This window comes from Corvus kubaryi, unplaced genomic scaffold (assembly GCF_017639235.1).
Source record: "Corvus kubaryi isolate FWS band 111438036 unplaced genomic scaffold, C.kubaryi_AGA036_p1.0 66, whole genome shotgun sequence".
NCBI lineage: Eukaryota > Metazoa > Chordata > Aves > Passeriformes > Corvidae > Corvus > Corvus kubaryi.
Window position 1 is genome coordinate 1,227,397 of NW_024582054.1, and position 20,081 is coordinate 1,247,477.

Genomic DNA, 20,081 nt, shown 5'->3' on the forward strand with positions numbered 1-20,081 from the left:
TGGTATCTCCTGACAGACATGGTGCCAGTAATCCAGAGGAGGCCTTGGGGCCATGTGATGAAGTTGCATGCCTTAAAGAGTAAAACGTGACTTAAAGTTAGTGCATACATTTGTAATTGTATGTCTGTGGTTTTTTTTCTTGGGGGGAAAAAAAAAAAAGGGTTGGTAAAGTTTAGTGTGGGAGGGAAGAGGTGGAGAGGCGGTCAGTGATTGCTTTTAAACACTGAGGTTTTCCAGAATGCCTGGGAAGGACATGGTGCTGCTTCTGTGGTGCACGTTCACTGAGGTCTGTGCGGCAGCAGATCTCTGGCAAGAGCTTGCTGTGCTGCACAGGCCAGTTTTCCACAAGCCTCAGCAAAGTTGGTCACCGTGGATTATTCTTTCCACATGTCGATTTTGTGCATGAAGCTACTTTAGGGAATTGAAGCCAAAATTCAGGAGCTGGAAGGTTAATTGTTTCCCTTGCCTTGTGTGTGTGTGTGTGTGTGTGTGTATGTGTGTGCTATTTGCTTGGAGGGAGAGGGAAGAGAGTGTTAACCATTTACAAGTATACATCTCCCCTCATTCTTTCCCAGAATGATGGTGGAAAATATTCCTAGGCTAGTTTAGTTTAACAGCTAAGTCATTCTCAATAGTAGAGACTGTTGTAAGTACACAGATTATGAGCAAGAAACACACAGGACTTCTATTTTGTTACTGAAGGATTAGTTCTCCACAAGGAACAGGAAAAGAATATGTCCATGCTCAGCTGAGGAAATTTTTACTGATGCAGCTAGGCAAGCAAAGTGTATTTATTGCTATGGACTTTATTTTAAACCATTTTTTTTGAAGACCACCAGAAGTGTCATTTTACCTACTTAAGGCATAGGAAGCTAAAAAAATGGGAGTGTGGAAGGGAATTTCCCTTTTTAACACTAGAGCTGCAGATATACTTTAGAATTTGACTAGAGAGCTAGTGAAATGATACTGGGAGCTGAGGAACTGACAGGTGGTATTTTTTCAGCTGCTGCTTTTAAAAACTTGAACTTTTAAATCCAATGTCTACTGCTTTGTGTATGAAATTTTTCAAATTATTTTGAACAATTTGTAATATTTGAAACTATAAGCAGTTTTTCCGATGATGTTGAGAAAATCGGCACACAACATTTTTCCATATATAACCAAAAATTGCTAATTCCTCTTTGTCATGCAAATATCTGTGCATAAAATTAAAAGATATATATTAACAAGCAAAATGTTTTAGAAAACTTTTTATTTATTCAAGGAAAGAAGCTGAGAACTATAACAAAAATGATAAACATCTTCTTTTTATTTGGTGTAGCTTTTTATATGTCCAAATCCATCTTATTATTTCCAGGTAAGGTATAAGTTCTAAAAAGCCACCTTAAAAAAAAAAAAGAGGGGGACACACTAAGAAGTTATTATTGTGGTTTAATTGGGTGGTTGGTTCATGTCTTTTGAAACAGTTTGAACTGCCATTATGTCTTTGTGGAACTAAATATGTTTAACTGGAAAGCATCATAATCTAGAAAATGGACGAGATGTACTGGAAATGTAGGAGCAAGAGGAAAGGCATCTGGAGGGACTGATACACTTGTGGTTTGAGGAGGGAGAGATTTTCTTCTTTCTGCTAGTTTTTTTGTCATCTCAGCCTTTTCTCACGTGTTAGCTTCCTGCGTGTTGCAACACGAATGGTAGCCAACCATTGTACTTGACCTCAGTCTGAAATTCAAAGTGTGAATCTTCAGCACTGGGCCTCTGAAAGTGCTGCTGGGGGGAGGAATCCCTGTCTCTGCACTGATGCTACTGTGAAGCTTTACACCAACACCAGGGTCACAAGTCTTGCAGAAGGTGAGCTGAAGACAGCTGGAGAGTGTGGAAACTTTGCTTAAGCTGAGCTGCTGAGTTTAGAAACATTTGCAGTAATACAAACTTAGCTTGCTACCTGCAGGAACTATGTACATATAGAAGCCATTCCTTTATCTAAACTTTTTCCCCTGATGGTCTGATGTGCAGCTAGCAATGAGCGTGAATTTTCTTCTGCTTTTTGGTTCATTTTTGTGGCTCTGACAGTACTTTTGTGACTCTGATTTGTCAGATTTTGTCTGCAAGGGAATCTTTTGTGCAATGTTCAAGATTTTCAGTAGGGCAGAGAGAGAACAAAACCACAAATACAAGTGGTGCAAGACTTAAGAAGAACATTGACTTAACAACTTCACCTACTGTAGTAGGCAAATGTCATCAGTTATGTGCAAATTAGTACTTGTTCTTTCTTTCTAAGCAATACTGTGACAGCATTTCTCATGCATAACTCTCAAGGCTTGGTTGTGTTGCTGTATTTTTGTCGGTTTTCCCCCCCAGTAAATAGCTGTGATAGGTACATATCTTTTTGTGTAAAGGGGAAAAATGAGACTTCCAGTTTCATCTGTACTGTTTGCATTTTAAAAATTCTGGGCCCTATTTTATTTTTTTTCTGTGAAACCTGGCTATATTTCACAACCAAATGTGTGATGGTTCTGACCATCCCTTCCCCCTCTCACCCCTTCAATGACAGAAATCTGACATTTGTTGCTGCAGGTCAAAACAGTAGCCAAGGACCATGGTGCTCCTTGACTTCTGGGGTCCTCAGAACGGGCAGTGGGAGCAGTGGCAGAGCCCTTTCCACAGTCTGCTGAAAGAAACTTTGTTCCTGTGCTCCAGCTGCTGTGATGTGTGTTGTCTTCCGCTAAAAATCAGTTCACATTGCTCTTAACTTGTCCAGGTAAAACAGAACATTCAGTCAGAGAGTTCAAGGGGTGGAAGATGTGTAAGCTTGTCCCTGCACAAGTGAGCTCTGAAAACATGCAGTTCCAATGCATCCGTTCCTTGTGGGCCTGAAAGCTGCTTCTTATTTGTGGTATCTCAGATGTTGCAGTTGTGGGAAAAGAACAAAAATTCTTTTCCCTTGGAGTGGGAAGGTGGTGCAAAGATGGGAGGAATATATATATCATGGTAGCTGCTAAAAGCAGTGTCTTACAGGATTTAAGAGCTCCCTTTTTTTATTCTTTGATTCCAAATTGTGCTTTTATGCTTATGGTGATAGTAAGTGATGTAAACAGAAGAAAACTTGTATCGACGTTAGCCTACTTACAGGTATAGATAAATAAATTCCTTCCCTTCTTTCTTTATATGATTTTGTAATTGCATGCAGGGAAGGAATTGGGTGAGATTCTTCAGCACTGTCATCTAATTCCTAGGCAAAATTAGTAACAATGTCATGATTGCACCTGGATAGGTCTGCCTAGTGTCTTGCATTGCTCTGTGTCCCCTGGACACCACCACAGCCAAGGCTAGCATATATGCACATATGTCTTATAGGTGACAACTCTAGTAAAAGCTAGCATGATATTTTTAGATCCACAATAAACCTGCATTGACTGCTATATGCTTATCTTGAGTTTATTATTATTCATGGCATATAGTCTCGTGGGCGGGCTGAAATAGGAAGAAATGTTTTGGAGATGTTTCACGTGCACTTTAGCCAACCTTAGGATGGGATTTCAAACTGAGTAAGAGACTAAATATGATAGAAAGGGTAGGGCACTAAGCTGACACTGAGTTAGGTTATCTCCTCTGACACAGACCTCTTAAGGCAAGTAATTTTAAAATCTCCCTCTCCCAGACATAGCTGTCTTCAATAAAAAGGGAATAATAGTAGTTCAATCCCTTAAAGAAGCATTGCCAGAGTATACTCTTTATGTACTCTTTAGTGCTGTTACACTGTGATTATGAGGCCATGCAACCATGTAAAATAGAAATTGCTGTAATTCAGTTTCTGTACTATAGTGCAGGAAATGAAGCTATGGACAATAAGGGGAGTACCTCTGGCTAGTGTTGTCATTTTCTTAAAAAAACAAGAAAGTCTAAAACCCCAACCAATACAGATCATGCAAGTGCAAGAGCCCTTCCCCTTAGCCTGCAGCTCCAAGCAGAGCTTGTGGAGAGTGCAAGGGCGTTGTAGAACACTGCATCTGTGGACTATCAGTTAAGAGATCTCTACTATGACACTGATGTGTATTTTAATGTTAGAGCTTTTCCACAGGTGAATTTTCATGTGCTTTAGAATACGTTGTGACTTTTATATCAAAATAGCCTTAAAATTTACCTCAGGGTGGGGGGAGTTCTATGGCATACTTAAAAAGTAGTGTTCTGTAGTATTTTCTGGATTTGGTATAACTGTTCAAAATGAAGATGCTTTACCCAACATCTTGCAAATGCAGTCTGTGGACAAAACTGAGATCAAGGAAATAGAAAAGAAAAACCTCATGTTGGCTACCTCTTTGGTTTTTAGTGCAAAACAGGCAGCTTTGTCTTTGTTTACCTGTTAGAAATACAGAAAGTTGCACACGACACATATTGTGAAGTTGAATGAATTGGTGTTAATATATTGCTTTAACAGTTGCAAAGTATTGCATAAATGGTGAGTATTCCAATAACATGAAGTTTGTTTATGGACAAGTTCCTTCAACTACTTTCCCCAAGAGAAATTTGTCTGTGGTATAACAACTGGTAGAATGTTTTTCTGCCTTGGTGGATTCATAGATCTTTTCCAAATGGGGAAGAACTGTGTAACGAATGTCAGCCTGCTGATGAGAGATTGGATGTTCATTCTTATTGTTTGGAGATTTGTTGAGAATAGCAATGTCCTCAGATGCCGTGGGACATAAGCTGAACTAGTAACCTACTTGAAATAAGAGAGTGCTATCTAGCTGGTTTGAAAAAATCCTTTAGAATCCACTATCACAGAACGGTTTGCTTTGGGAGGGACCTTAAAGATCATCTCATTCCACCCCCCCGACAAGGGCTGGGCCATCTTGCACTAGACAGGTTGCTCAGAGCCCCATCCAGACTGGCCTAGAAATAGATGACTAGATGCATTCTGGATTGTAAAGGAACATCAGTCTCAGAATTTCTTTGGTGTGAGAGGATCAGGTTAATGGAATCCGTATACCTGAAGATGTGATTAATTCATTAGCCCTTCATTCCAAAGTGAGAACTATATTATGTAAAGGAACTTTTTTTTTTCCTTAGTGCTTAGTGATTTCTTTTGTAGATGGTCAAGTGTTTAGTGCAGATGATCTTAACAGCTTCTCTAGTAAGTCTCTGATCTTCCAATTATTTATGTCCTGTTTTTTTTTTCCACAATTTGCGAGGACTTATTCTTCCTGTTAATAGCAATCACATAGTCTGTATCTTTAGCTAATACAGCTGCTCAAAGTGTAATGTGGGATTATTGAACCAAAATGTTATGACTTCAATTAAAGTGTATTTATATTCCAGGACTCGCAGAACAAACTGTGCAAGTGCCGGATACTTCTGATCAGTTTACCACTCACAGAATCCATGTACAGGTGGATTAATTCATAAACTTTAGTTTTTTCCATAGTATTCAACTTAATCATCGTGACCTTAATTTTGTGTTTTACTAACAATTGAGTCTTGTGCTCAGTTCAAAATAGCTTTGTAAGGGTTTTTAATAGAGAATACTTCTCCTCATGCTGTTTTTGAATGACTTCTTTCTAGTTAGAAAGGTAGGTTTCAGGTAGGCTTCTTGAGCTGAATCTTTAGGAAGTTTCTGACTTTGCTCTGGTTACATATGAAGCTGATGTCACTTATGCCCCATAGTGGAAGTGCTTTATAATCATAGTAAGGATACAAATAAGCCACTACAGGAAGCGCTTTGTATTTGATCCAGTATTGGTGCCAACCATCTGCTTTTTCCTTCCTCCACTGAAATCCCTGTGGCTAAAAGGAAGAGATTGGGCAGGTGTCTGGCAGGTAACTGTCAGGGAACTCTGAATCCAGAGGCCTGGAGAGTGCTTTGATTTTTTAATTAAAGATTAAGAAATCAGAGTGCTCTCTGAGCCCCTGAAGTCTTAAAACCTTGCTGTTTTCCACTGTGTGATGATCCTGCTTGCCCACATCTTTCAGTGTTCCTACTCCCAGTACTAGTGTGCATTTGCTTAGCTGCATTGTTGTAATGCCTGACAGCCCCAGTCATGGCCGAGAGCTTACTGTACCTTGTAACAGACCAGCACAGTAAAGAGACCCTTTTATAGTCAACAGTGACTGCAGGAATTCTTAAAAGACATAATTTTAGAAATTTGAACTAGAGCCCTGTCAGTGCTGTTAAAGACTGACTGCACTCAGTCAATACTGTCATCTGTTTGCTGCAAGTGTGTGGATGTGGGCAAACCAAGGTCAGCACTGCTTCAGCTTAGATAACTGCTGATAAACAGAGATATTTCTGGGTCAAGTGAGATAGAGGCAGGCATGTGACAAAAGAACAACTATGCTGTTGTGTGACCTTTTTCCTTCACGTTTTGGCTTACTCCCTCTTCTTTGGTTATCACTACCTTGATTGCGTCGTGTCTGAAATTAGACTTCTAAGCTCTTTGTGGAAGAATCCCCATCTAGGCTGTTAGTAGCTAATGTTAAAGATAATACAACTTTTATGACCTCAAAACATTTCATTAATATCAATATATTGGGTTTCAAGTATTATTCTCATTTTATGAAACAATTTGAAGTGACTTGCTTAAGATGCATGTCTGTAGCAGAGCTGGAAGCTGATCCCAGATCCCAGGGGTCCTGCCTGTATGTGTAGTCTCATCTATTGTCCAGCCAGACTTGGGCAAGTGATAATGCCTGCTTGATGGTCTTAAGAATGTCTGTGCCGAGGGCTCAGGCTGAGGTACTGAGTACATTTATATTTCTCGTGAAGAAACCCCCGGGAATGGCAAGTATCGCTGTCTCTATGAACTTTCACCATTCTCTTCCCTTATTTGTTGCCCATTACCTCTTGCAAAGCCTCAGAGGGATCTGTAAAACACTCAGCCTTTGTTGTTCCTTACACTGGACGTCTGTGCAAGCCTGGTTTTGTTCTGGAGTGCTGAAGAGGTTGAGATGGGAACAGCTGAACCTGTAGCAATCTTCCCCGTTGCAGCCCAGTGCATTCAGATGTGTTTTCTTCTCAGGGCTAAAATGCAGAAAGATTTGGTCTGTCTCATGACATGGGGTGTCCATGCAATTCTGCAGTTGGTGTGTTTGTGGCAAGAGAGGCATTTGGACTGAAGTACATGTTGTGGTCATGTCAGGTATGTGAATGCGAGGGCAGGGAAAAGCTTTTGGCCTGCTCTTTGCCATTCTGACTTGGGAGCCTGCTGTGATTCCTGCATGTTGGTCTCTCTGTTGCTAACAACTGCCTTCCCAGACAGCTCCAAACAAAAAAAGCTTAAAATAACTGTCTAAGGGCTTACAATTAGAACTGTTAACCCATTTCCAGTGGGAAAGAATTATGTTCATGTAACTTTACAAAGCCCGAAAGCAGCATTTCATACTCCGTAATTACTGTGCTCCTTCTGCACTCTAAGGCTGCCCAAGCCTCTTCAGATCAGCATTTATCATTATGACAGATTATAATAACAAATATTCCTAATTTCAGTACAGTTTATAAACATTAACCAGTATAAGAAATGTACCTATTTTATTAAAGGCTAAGCTTGGTCTGTGTTGTGAAGCCGTTTGTAAAGAAGGGCTTTCCTGTGTATGTGTTTACAAGAGTCTGGATTGTGGAGCTGCCTCTCTCGTAGTGCAAGACAAAGGACTAGTCTGGTGCAAATCATGAATCATTTGTTTTTATATTATGAGGTTGGCATGAAATTTCGATTATTTTGGAAACACTATTCAAAGTTTTGCTTGAAAATAAATGAACTTGAAGATCTTACATTCCCCTTCAATAGCTGGTAGAAACAGCATTGTCAGTTCCTTTAAGAAAAACCAGGTTGTGGCTTTTTTTTCCCCTTTTGTTGTTTGTTTAATTATCTGCTAAGTTTTAAAATTTTAGTTTGTCTTTTTAGTAGTTTTTCTTCCTCATCCATGTGGGTTTTCTTCTGGTGGAGCTGTTTTTGTAAGCCAGGTTTTGTCTGGTTTGGTTGTTATAAAGATAAGACTGATCAGCACTTGATGGGCATTTTCTTTTTAGCAACTTCTTGTCTCTTCCTCATCCTTTAGAATAAAATTATGTGGAAAATCCTAGGTGTGTTTTGAAAAGCAAATACTTGTAATCAAGTTTCCAGCTTGAATTGAGGAAGACAACCTCAAAAAATAGGTTATTTTTTGAGTGTTCTTCAACAGTATATGATTTTCCTCTCATAGAACTGTTGCCTGAAAACTTCCCTTTGAGGCGCATCCGTGATGCTTCAGACCCCGTAATTCAAAACACCAAAATCCTTCTCCAAAATCCTCCATACTAGGATCGATCTGTGTGTTTAGATGGAGTGTAGAACAATTGTGGTGATGGGGATAAATAAAACCACATCCATGAATGTATGTAGTAGGTCCAAATAGAATCAGAATGCATGCTTTGGTGAATTTGAAGACCATTGGAACAGAAATGTACCTAATCAAATAATGTTTGTACGGCTTCATTTTCACTGTCTCACCTTTATTACATCCTTTACCATAAACCAAAATATTTTCTTGAAGGAGGTTTTGTATTTCTCCTTGGATTGATTACTTCGTGAAGTGTAGTTCATATATTTCCCTTTGGGTATGTATTTTTTCCCCAAACAATATGGTAGTTCTACGCTTTGTGTTATTTTGCTTGCTGTGGGTAATTAGCCTCTGGTGCTGAATGTCAGGAAGGGTCTCGATTGGAGCAGTAGTTTGTGGAATCTGGTGGTGCAATACAAGCTACCTGATTTTGCTGGCACATAGTCCTTCACAGCATGACCATTTTCTCCTATGTTTCACCTCACAGAGCTGATGAGTTTCACTTTGAGTCTCTGGATAGTACAGTGATTTAGTAAAGCTTTATTAATTCCCAGCCTCCGAAAATGGGAAAGTGAAAGTGGCAGCAAAGTGGTTTTAACAGTGTCCTCAGGGCAGGGGCGCCCTTGTAGTCAGTCATAGCTTCAGTCTTTCTCTGCAATAGAAATGGGCCAATCATATGAAAATTTGGGTAGGTCATAAACGTCTGCCATGCATACTACTTATTTAGGTATGTGTTTGTTAGCCCCAGGCAGGCACCTTCAGGAAACAGTGGAAGTTGCCAAACTTCCTGGATGCTGTGTTTTCCCTTTTGTTGTCTGTCTGTGAAGCAGCTTTCCTTTCATCTCTTTGTCTTTATTACAGGCCTGCTGTAGGATTCCTTTTTTTTTTGCTGTGAGTGCTACGCATCAAGTAATTCTTCCCCATTTCATAGGCTTTATTGATTCTAGAACTTGAATCTGATAAGTTCCCTAGATTAGTTTCATACTTGGAGGTGTTAGGGGAGATGATTGATACCTACTTACATTCTTTTGTAGTGGGCTTTTTTTAAACTGTGGACTGTTCAGTTGGTCGGTTTTGCTTGTTTGCTTTGGGCTTCAGCTGTTGCTCTTCTGTAGTGCCACACTCCTGGAATAAATTCCTTTTGCTATAGAGACAGGCATTCTAGATGTCTGGAAAATGCCATACCATTTGGGATAAAGTGACAGGAACATAAAACCAGCATCTTCCATTTATGTTTTTGGCTTTCTTGCAGACTGTTGTGTTTTGTAGTTGCTTTGAGTTTTCCCCTGCCTTTCTTCTGGACATAGATTGCAGTGCTTTGCTGTATAGAATTTACAAACATGGTTTATTTTCTGTGCTCTGCTGTTATCCCTCCTGTTCAAGGTGTCTGAAAGTGGTGAGTGGGAGGTTGCAAACAATCTGTAGGAATTTTGATGTAGCTAACTGTCTGGAAGAAAATGTGACAAAGTAAGTGTGCGGGAGAGGCTTTGGAAGGAAGGATTGAAGCTGTTTCTGTATACAGTAGGGTAAGCATAGACTATGTGCAATAAGCTTTGCAAGTCTTTTACAAACACGAGAATGGATCCATGCTTTTGTTCTTTTCTCTGTTCTTACTCAAGACTGTTGCAAATGGTGCTGGTGGTTTCACAGAGGCAGATTTCTACTAGCTGGAGCAAGTTTCTTGTTTGTGATGCCCTGTTAAGTCTCCAGTCGTTTTCAAAAATGCAAACCACGAAAGCCAGAAACAAACCCTACCCTGTTGAGCCTCCTCTGTCCTCTTATTGCACTGAAGGAATTAAAACTTTTTTGCCCTTTCTTCACACGTGTGACCAGCACGTCCAATTTTTATCTTCCACAGGTAGATTTAATTAAACCTGTGTTTTCTTGCAGGTTTGAAAAGGAACTGGTAGCTAGTGTGTTACATATTGCTTAATTTTTGACCTTGCTTGTTGTGTGATCTTAGAAGTGAGTTAGTTCCTGTGTTTCTCTTCCTCATTAGTAAAGTGTGCGTTGTAATTCTTTACATGTTTCGTAAATGTGGGATTTGACCGTAATAATGAGCAAATTGGAGAAGGAAAGTTTGATTGCTCTGTCTCAGAACGACACGGTATAGCTTGCTGCATTTGTCTTAAATGTAACAATTGTTCTTGGAATCTGTTCATCATCATCATTAAAAGTGATCAAGCTGCTTACAGGGGAGAACCATAATTTCAGTTGGCAGCAGAAGGACTTAGTGAGAAATGATTGTCATCACTCCAATCTGACAGATTTCCTGTAAGGAGCTGTGACAGTATTGTTGCAATTAAGGCTGAGAATGTACATTAGCTAGAACAGAGGAACACTTTATTTTACATGAAAAAAACCCTAAAATAGAGGAATTTAAAAGCTAAGATGCTGGAAAAGATGGTCTACACCTCCAACTACAACATGTTATTATTCTCAGCATCCTTAATTTTGCTGAAGTTTGAGGAGAAGTTAGTCTTTCCTGAGTCATTTCTGCAGCATTCTGTCAGGGAGAAATGTTTGCAAATGATCTCAGAGGAGGGTGAGGAATGTGAACAATTTAAACTTGCTTATCATGCCTGATATAGGTGATGTAGCAAATGGACTAAGCAAAGCACAGGAGAGCGCAAAAGTGAGCCAAAGAGTAAAGTTTAAGGTTACTACAGTGTGTGAGGTCATGATGTGACCTCACTTGTTGTGTGAAACTGTACAAATATACATATCCTTAGTTAAGAGAATATTTACAGAAATGGAATAATGGTGGATAGTTATTAAATACACAGGCAACAAGTTTTAAAGAGAGATAGAGATATTTTACATTAAATGCTTACCACTGAGTGTTTTAAATTTGTCCCCTAAATCAAATAACCTTTAACTTTTGTTAAGGTTTTATAGCAAACTCTCCAGGCTAATAATAAACTCTGACAAGATAGTTGCACTGGATAGGGATGTCTCAGTGATTCTGCTTTGGATTGAATAGAATCTGCTGATGGGTGGTCTGGGCTGGTAACCGCCTAGTGAGTGGCTCTGAGAGAAAGGACTTCATAATTTCAGAACAGAATCCTGAATGCAGGCAGAGACCTCCATAGTCCTGTTGTATACTTCAGGAAGTCCTTCAGCATTCTTAGGCTAAATGTAGCTCATATGGTGTTTTATATGTGTTTATGATTTTCTTTAATGCGTTAGTGCAGATACACTAGAGAGGTTTTTAGCTAAAAATGGTAACACTAACTTTTCCCAGTAAGGTGCCATGGGTTACTTTCCTTATGTATTTTTCATTCCAGAAAATACTGCATATGCATCCACTGGGTATATGTATAACTAATTTGACATTGTTTTTAGGTGTAGAATAGAAAGCCTCACAATATGAAAAATTCCTTAGAAGTCTGAAAATATTTGTGGTATCAAAGGAGGTGATGTACAATTTGTGTTCATCTGGAGAAAGTTCAGAAGTTCTTGAATGTCAGAAGCTCCTGGAAGTGAAAATAACTGATGATGTTGCCTGCCAAATCTTAGAGTTATTAAATCAAAATATACTGATGCTAGGTTCTGCTTTTTCTCTGTGCAGTGTAAAAGCAATGCTAAGTATCATAACACTTCAGTATATTTGGAGGCAAGACACAGTATCTTCTGGGAATTACAGTATTTGAACTGGCTGTGTGCTTTATTCAAAGGTAAGGAATGGTCCGGGGTGTACTGCTCCAAAGCACTTAAGCCTGGAATTGTGTTGCCATTTTACTGTGCTGCTGCAGGCTGACTCTTGTGCTGAAATTAAAGCAAAACAAAACAAACCAAAAAACCCCAAAGCTGGTAATTGGCTAGGATGATGATTGTGTGAGCTCATTCCCCCAACCTCAGGGAGGGAAGCCTGTTTAGTCAGAGAGCCAACAGTGCTCATGCAGTGAAGCTGCCAAGCATGAGCTTTCCTGAAGCATAGTCATGCTGCAACTTGAACATTTATCACTGCAGCTTAAACTATGGACTGTTATTATTAGGATGACATAGAAGATATTTTTATGCAGTTTTTCTATATAGAAAGAACTACTAAAAAGCTAATTTTGTGATATTTTCTTTTACCATTAAATACTGGATGCAACAAATCCTCTTTTATCTTGGTGATCTCTTAGGATATAGTTATTTTTGCATGTAACTGGGAGAACTGGCATGTTCAGTAAGCATGTTTTGTTCAAAGTACCTTAAGTCTCTTTTCTTCCTGGTAATGTCCTTTTCACTATCCTGGGTTTTGTGCTGAAGAGCAACTTCAGTTGTACATCTTCCTTTTCCTCATTAAGGTTATCTCTGAGCTTACTCCTTTTTACACTTTGCATCTTAATAGTTTTGTTAGATCTCTTTCCCGGATTGTTGCAGTTCTAAACTGGTCTGAGTTAGACCTTGTGATGCTGGTGTCTTCTTATCTAGTAATAGAAAAAGCAGAACCAAAGTCCACACAAATGTAGGTTTGGAAAGTTGTGCTAATGCAGTGCTTTCCTACTAATGTGAGAGTCCTCTTACTAAAGGTCTTCTGGGTACTTTCCTGGGTGGTAGCTGCAAATCCCAGCCACGACTACTAAGAACAGCATCAACGGGGCTCACTCTTTCTTTCTTTCTTTCTTTGGTTGAAAACAAGGACTCTTGAAGTTGAAAGTTGAATGCCATCTTTTTGACAGTTATTGCTGCATTTTCCTTCAAAGTGTAGAAGATCCACAGCAGAATTTTAGAAAGCTGTCTGGCAGGTTAAAACTTGATCTAGTGGTAATGTCTTCTAATACACAGAAACCTTGCATTCTTTTTATCAGAATTATGTGGCTGATCAATACAAAAGCATGTAGAAGCGTCAGTAGAAGGAAGAAGTTGCCTAGTTTGGAGAGAAAAATAGCTTGTGATTATTCCACAAGGTAAGACTGTTAGAAACCACTCTTAGTGTATTACCTAAGGTATGGAGGTTTAGCTGTTACCTCTGATACATTTGCAATGCTGCAGAAAGCAAGGTGACAGGATAAGATAGCATTAATGCTTCTCAGAGGCATATAGCAACTTTTCTACCTCTACATTTTTGCTACCAGAGATTCCGTTTCCTGCTGTAAGATGTTTTTTCCTCTCCTAGTGAAGTTTTGAAGTAGGAAAAACTTACTCTATGAAATCTTCGTTTGTGTACTAGTTGCAGTTTAGAGAGAATTTTCCATCTCACGTGTCCATAATTTCTCCTCGAGTTATTTTTGTCCTGTTGTGATAGTCTTGGAAAATAAGCTGAGACGTTGTGCTTAGAGGAGGGAGGAATGCCCTGGCTCCGTGATGCAGGGTGGCAGAGGTCCATGATTTGTAGCCAAGGCGAAGGGGAGGCAGTGTGGGGGAACAGCTATGTAACAGCCTGAGGAAGTGAGTCACTTCACTCTGAAACACAGTCCCATGGTTCCAGTAGCACTGAAGCCAAGCTTGGCCTCTGAGGTGGAAGTTGCGTAAGTTAATTAAAACTCTTTGTCTTTTCCTCCTCGTCATGTTCCCAACCCCACCTCAGTATTAAAACTGCACTGTACCCATATCCGTCTGAGGAAGCTCAGGTTACAGGACTTCAGTGTGCTATATAATTTTGGTTTATTATTTTTCATTTTAGAAAGAGGGATAAATAGATTGCAGGTTTCATTGGAGGGCATGTGTGTGTTGGTCTTACCTGCTCCATTCAAGAGAAACTTGATTATGTAACAGAAGGGATGTAGTAAGAATAGGTTTTTAACAATTTGTTAAAATTTTCCTGGAATATATTGGCAATGTGATTTAAAGTGGAACAGAGTGCACACTGAAAAGGATGGGAATAGAGACTTACACTAGAATGTTAGTAGTAGTCATCTAAGAATATAATTGAATTTAAAACTAAACATCTAAAAAGGTTTTAGGTGTCCAAATAGAAATACTAGTGTATGTGTTCACACATTAGACCTTAATTCTGCAAGCTAGCCTCTTAGAATTTGTGGATAGCTTTTCCTCATGGAAGAAGAGGGTAGGAGGGTAGAATTGTCGTAGAGTACCTGTTCTGGAAAGGCTTTCTCCTATTACGTTTGTAGCTTTACACGAACAGATATTTGCTGATGTCTGGGAGCAGCTGCAGCAACAGCAGCTGCCTGAACTACCTTTCAGTGTGACCTGAGCAGTTGCTTTCAGCTTTTGAAAAAAACATCTGAGAGAGCAACAAGTTGAGCAGGCCCTGTCTCCAGTACTTGGATGCTGGGTGGGCAGTTCTTAACTGGAAAGCATTTGTAGTCATTGGTGGTGTATGTGTGTGACTGATTGGCTGTTGCCTGATCCTTTCCTTCCAAATTCTGAATTGAGCATCTTGCTGCATGTTTGGCTTCATGTACGTGTGTGTCTTTTAAAGGTCTTTGGGAAATGTGGCCTTTTGGCAAGCCATGAGGGTTTTTTGTTTTGTGGTTTTGAGTTGAGATTAAAACCAGATTATTCTGGCTACAGGAAGACATGGAAGTAATTGGCCAGATCAGAGGTGGTTTAAGAGTAAAACTTTTCAGGATGAACTTAAGGGATTAGTAAGAATTCTGTGTGCAATTGGGAGTTGCATCATGCAAGTACAGTGAGATATCTGGTCTGTAAAACTAAGTTGTTTTGTTTTGCATTCTTCTAGCAGGTCAGATCTGTTGTTTCTTCCATTTATAATCCTGGTATTCAGTTCCATGGGAAATGGGACAGACATACACATTATTGCTTATCACATGAACGTTCTTAGGCCAGTTATGTCTCTTGATGATTCATTGCAATTGCTTCTCTATTTCAGGACCTGTAACTAAGTGGACCCTACTGGCCTCTGAACCACAAATGTAAGAGTGAAAAGAAGTGGGAGAAGCACACAAAGAAAAGGGAAGTGAATGCACTTTCATCTGGACTTCTTTCCTGCCCTTTATTACTAGAGCTGAATGGAAAATAAAGACTGCTGTGCCTTTCCTCCCCCAACCTCAGGGATGGGTGGATTATAAATACTGTGTGCGTGGCTGGGAGAACAGACTGAACCATGAATCTTCAGGCTCAGCAGAAGTCTTCAAGCAAAAGGACTGGGAAACGAGTTGCCTATTTTAATGAGCAGGACATAGCTGTGCCATCAAAAGAACCACAGCAGCAGCTTAAGGAAGGACAGTACTATGGTCACGGAGGGAATATACCAGTCTCCCAAACTATGGAGATTTCTCATGCAGGAGGATTAACAAGTGCACCCAACAATGTTGCTTTGATGAACTCTGTTTACAATCAAGATAGGGGAGAATCAGTGATGATGCCCCAGTCAGTAACAGCTGTCAAATGGCAGAATTCACTAATGGGAAACCGGTTGCCAGAGAGGGGTGACAGCCACTGGCAGTCTCCACCTTCAATGTGGAACCACAGTATGGTTTTTGGGGGCAACCCAAAAGGACCCCACTCCAACGCTGGTGCCCCAGGCTTCTATGGCCACCCAGAAGCCCTTAAAAGAAATCAAGAGAAAGGAGTGTTTGTGTCACAGCTGGATTTATATGGAGATGCTGTCCAGCAGATGATGTCCCAGAAGGCTCAGCTGGAACAGCAAGCCCTGGTTAGACAACAAGCTCAAATGAATTCTTTTCATCAAATGCAGAAACAGCAGCAGCAGAATCAAAGTCTGCCATTGCAGCCTTTCCAGCTTGCATTTGGGCACCAAGGCCAAAAGCAAGGTCTTCCTGAGTTGTTACATGTCTTTCAAGAAGCCCCAACTTCTTCCGGTCCAGCATTTACTGCGCAACAAAAACAGCAAGCTCTTCCCCAGCTACAGCTCTTTGAAAATTTCTATCCTCAGCAGCAGCAGCAACAGGCTGCCACACAAGCCTTCGGTCTGCAGCAAACAACTTCCATAGCGCAGCCTCATGTGGCAGCTGCAGCACCTCAACATCACATGATGCCACACCAGTTTCAGCAAGCAGAGAGGAACCAGGAGCTATTCAAGGCATTAACGGAGCAGAACCAACAGACTGTGCTACCTCAGACCCAGATTCCCTTTCCAAGGAGATCACGGAGACTCTCCAAAGAAGGTGTCCTGCTGACATCTGCAGGAGAAGTGTTGACTTCTAAGCAGGCAGAAGAGCAACCTAGCAATTTATTTCTGCATCACTGGCAAACACATCAGCGAGAGGTCCCATTACAGCAGCCACCTGAGTCACTGGCCCACAGTAAAAGTAGCTATTTGCACCCTAAAAGGTTGGATCTGGGGCAGAAGGATGTCCTGGTCAGTAGTGAGCAGTGCCAGATGGAAACAGACAGGCAAGCTGCAGCCCAGAATGGTAGAGATGAGGAGAAACAGGCAGCAGCACCTGAAGAAAACACTCAGAGAGCTAATGATTTTCAGGCTGTCAGAGGTGGTGTAATCCAGAGTACCCGACGGAGACGACGTGTCTCTCAAGAAGCCAATTTGCTGACTTTGGCCCAAAAAGCTGTTGAGCTGGCTTCTCTTCAGAATGTAAAGGTAAGGTATAGACCCTAACCAATATATCATGGTTTAGACTACAAAATAGGACTGAAATGAAAGAAGTTTATTTATATATGCAGGATAGGATGGTGTCTTGAAGTATGCAGCAAGGGCAGCTCTGGAAGTGGAGGCATGTAAGTTCATCTACTGTAATTCATAGATGTGGGAGAACAGAGATGTAGCATAGTGAAACCACTAAGGGACAGTTTTATTTCACTAGCATCAAATGTTATTTTAGCCCATGATCTCAAAATATGCTTAGGTCTCAAGGTGATCAGGAATTTTGAGAGGCAAGTATAAGCAGTTTACTTGTTGTCTTTTTACCAATTTAACATTATCTTTCTTTCTGTTAAAAGACAGCTTACCTGCCAGTTTTTCAGTTTGAGCAGTTGAAGGGTTTCTAAAATGTGCTATCTAAAAATTATATAATGCAATTTACATGTTCAATATTTCACAGATATTAAAAGTCTAAGAAAGCTTCACTTATATGAAGAACCTACCAGGCATGACAAAAGTCTGTCTCATGCAGCATTCTGTTTCTGAGAATGACCTGAGGGCTGTAGAATGACATGTCTGCATGTAGACCTCATGTAGGACTTAATGGGGAAGAAATTTAGTGCTGACTGATTTGGTAGTTCACTACTCCTAACCTTTTGATATCCCATCAGTCTAAACTGTACAGTATATATTCTATATAGCAAGCTGACAGAGTTCAAAATTAACTAGCCTATTGGGAGACAAGTGATGGGATTTTTGGAGTTGGGTGGGGGTTTCATGAGGGATTGTTTTTGAAGGTTTTCGTAGAGTTGTGGTTTGACTAATCTTTCACTGAGTGCTTCTTATGAGGCACACTTTTCCTTGGAAGTTTTGTTGCCAAAGGCTGATGAAATGCAGATGTTGCATGAGCTACTTTTACCTATAGTTTTGACACTTGAGTTGCTGTAGAGACAACAAAGGGAAGGACATTTTATTCCCTGTTTTGTTCTCATCATTCTTTTTTTCCTAGTCTGTCTGTCACTGTTTTTTCCCATCTCTTCCTTAGAGGAATGTGCTGTTTGAGTGAAAGAACTGAACTAATAAACAATAAGGTGAATATCCATAGCCTACTCCATCTCTTGGACAGCAGAAGGCAAACAGTGACTTGGTTGATGCTGTCTTCAATCCTTTGTGCTCTAACTCCAGCTGAATAAGCAGATTTGATAAAGAACTGGTAGTACATAGTAGCATGGTATACTTTGCCAGCCATTTTGTGGTTACATTGCAGAAGGCCCGCAATTCACATTGCGCTTGGATCACTAAGAGAGTGTCAAGAAGAAGCAAATAGAGCATCTAGGAAAAGCCCCTGAGAGATGAAGCAAGAAATTGGCTGTTTGGAGGCACGTCTGCTTGCAGTCTGATTCATAATGTAAAGCCCAGAGAAGTGTTTTGACAGATGCTCTTTTGTTCTTTGCAGTTATGCAAGCAGCTTCCATAATGGCACTAGCAGAAGAACTCTTTATGTTTAGATCTCTTCAGGCTTTCAGAATGAGGTTTTGAAAGATGATAACATTCTTACCAGAGCTGTGATGGATTTTACATCTTTAAGGTGTTGAATATTGTGTGAGGGAGAAAAAGAAAATGCGTTTGCTGAATGAGAGTGGTCTGCTTCTCATATGAGTGTCTTTCTGTTAAAAATGACCTAGAAGCCTTCTCTGCATAGGTTATCTGAAGAGTGTGAAGAAGGCCGTAGAGTTAAATTGTGGATTAAAGAAGGCAATATTTGTAATTTGAACCAGTTGTTTGAACATCCCAGTCTAGGTATGTGTACCTTATGCAGAAATAGTATTCTGGACAGCAGTATCTGTCTACATGCAGTGTCACAACTGATGCTTTGCGCCAAAGCTGCCTGTGGCTGCCTTTTTTTCAGGTGGTGCAAGCTTATGGCTACCTACAGGCTGCAGTAAATTCTCAACTTTTAGTTTAATGTTTTCAGTGTGATTTGTTGTCTTCTAAAAGTACAGAAAACTTTTTTCAAATCTGAATGGTTGTCTTAAAGGGTGTCTGAATTTAAATATTCCTTTATGGAAGGAAGACAGGTTTTGGTTACCTGGCTGCTTTCCCCTGGCACAGGGCAGGGCACCAGCTGCCACAAACAAAAGGAAGAAAAAAAGTTTTGTTTGCAGAATTGTAGTTCTGGACTCGCCTCCTTCATGGACAAGCTTTGGTTTGGCTGCAGTCAGAAGCTGCCTCTCCTTCCTGCAGATGATGCCAAATGGTGGCAGAAAGCACTCTGTGGGCAGGTGTTTTTAAAAGGCTGTTATGGTTTCTTATCTGATCACAGAACTGGCCTTGGAACAGTTGTTCCAGCTGTTGTAGTTGGGTTTTTCTGAGAATTCTAAGTTTTTTGGAAACAGCTTGAGGGATAGACAGGATCAATGCTGGAACGTCTGATGGGTTTCTATGGATTTCCGGGAGGACTCTAGATGACTAGCTCATCCCTCAGTATTTATGCAAGAGTCTAAATGAAAGTGCCACATGTTGCACTTGCAGCAGTTATCCAGCAGCTCTCCTACCCCAAATTCTGCAACAGGGATGCAAAGGTAGCCAAAAATCCCCTAGCAGGTCTACAAATGAAAGTCCCGTTCCTTATTCGGAGACTCTTTTCTGCTTACCTCTGAGAATAATCAAACAGTTGAGAAACTATTTAGGGATCTGAATCAAAAGGCTTAGGGATCTGAAGCAAAAAGCAAAATTAGTCATATCCCCTCTTAGTTAACCTTAGGTATGTGTGAACTTTTGTGATCAGGAAAGCTATGATGTGGACCAGAACATTTTTAAGGATGTCTCAACTATATTAAGTTCCCACTGGTGTCTTTTTTCTATCTGTACTACTATTCAGGTCTCCTCTTCTTTTTTTGTCTCAGAAGGGTCATCTCTTCCATCATTGCTGATTGCCCCCCAGTCTTGAAAATAAAAGGAGCATGGTTAACTGATCATAAAGCCAGAGGGAAGTGACACTTTTGTGTGACTAGCTAATTTCCTCCTTGTAGTTAGCAAATTAGTTCATGTCTCTTGACCTACAGAGGTCTGTGTAGCGCACAGGAAGTACCTGACATTTCTAGATTGATCAGAATTGGTGCTTGTTCACTTATTCACGTTGACATTACATGTTTTATTGATGTACCCAGAAAGTGGTGGAGGGAGGCTACAAAAATTTTCAAGAACTCCTTGCTATCTAGAGGTAGTGAACTCTAGTGATGTCTGTCAGCATGATGAACATGATGGATGCCCTCCAAATCCAAAATTGGTAGTT

At 40.3% G+C, this 20,081-nt stretch overlaps 1 protein-coding gene across 3 annotated transcripts in view; it reads left to right on the top strand.

Annotated features, from left to right (window-relative positions):
* Positions 1-20,081, top strand: part of MIDEAS (mitotic deacetylase associated SANT domain protein) — a 55,651-nt gene that overhangs the window by 14,042 nt on the left and 21,528 nt on the right. For all 3 annotated transcript variants that reach the window (XM_042047898.1, XM_042047900.1, XM_042047899.1), the window contains exon 2: positions 15,098-16,786. In XM_042047898.1, coding sequence (XP_041903832.1) covers positions 15,332-16,786 — 1,455 coding nt within the window. In that variant the 5' untranslated portion in view covers positions 15,098-15,331. The remainder of the gene's footprint in view (positions 1-15,097; positions 16,787-20,081) is intronic.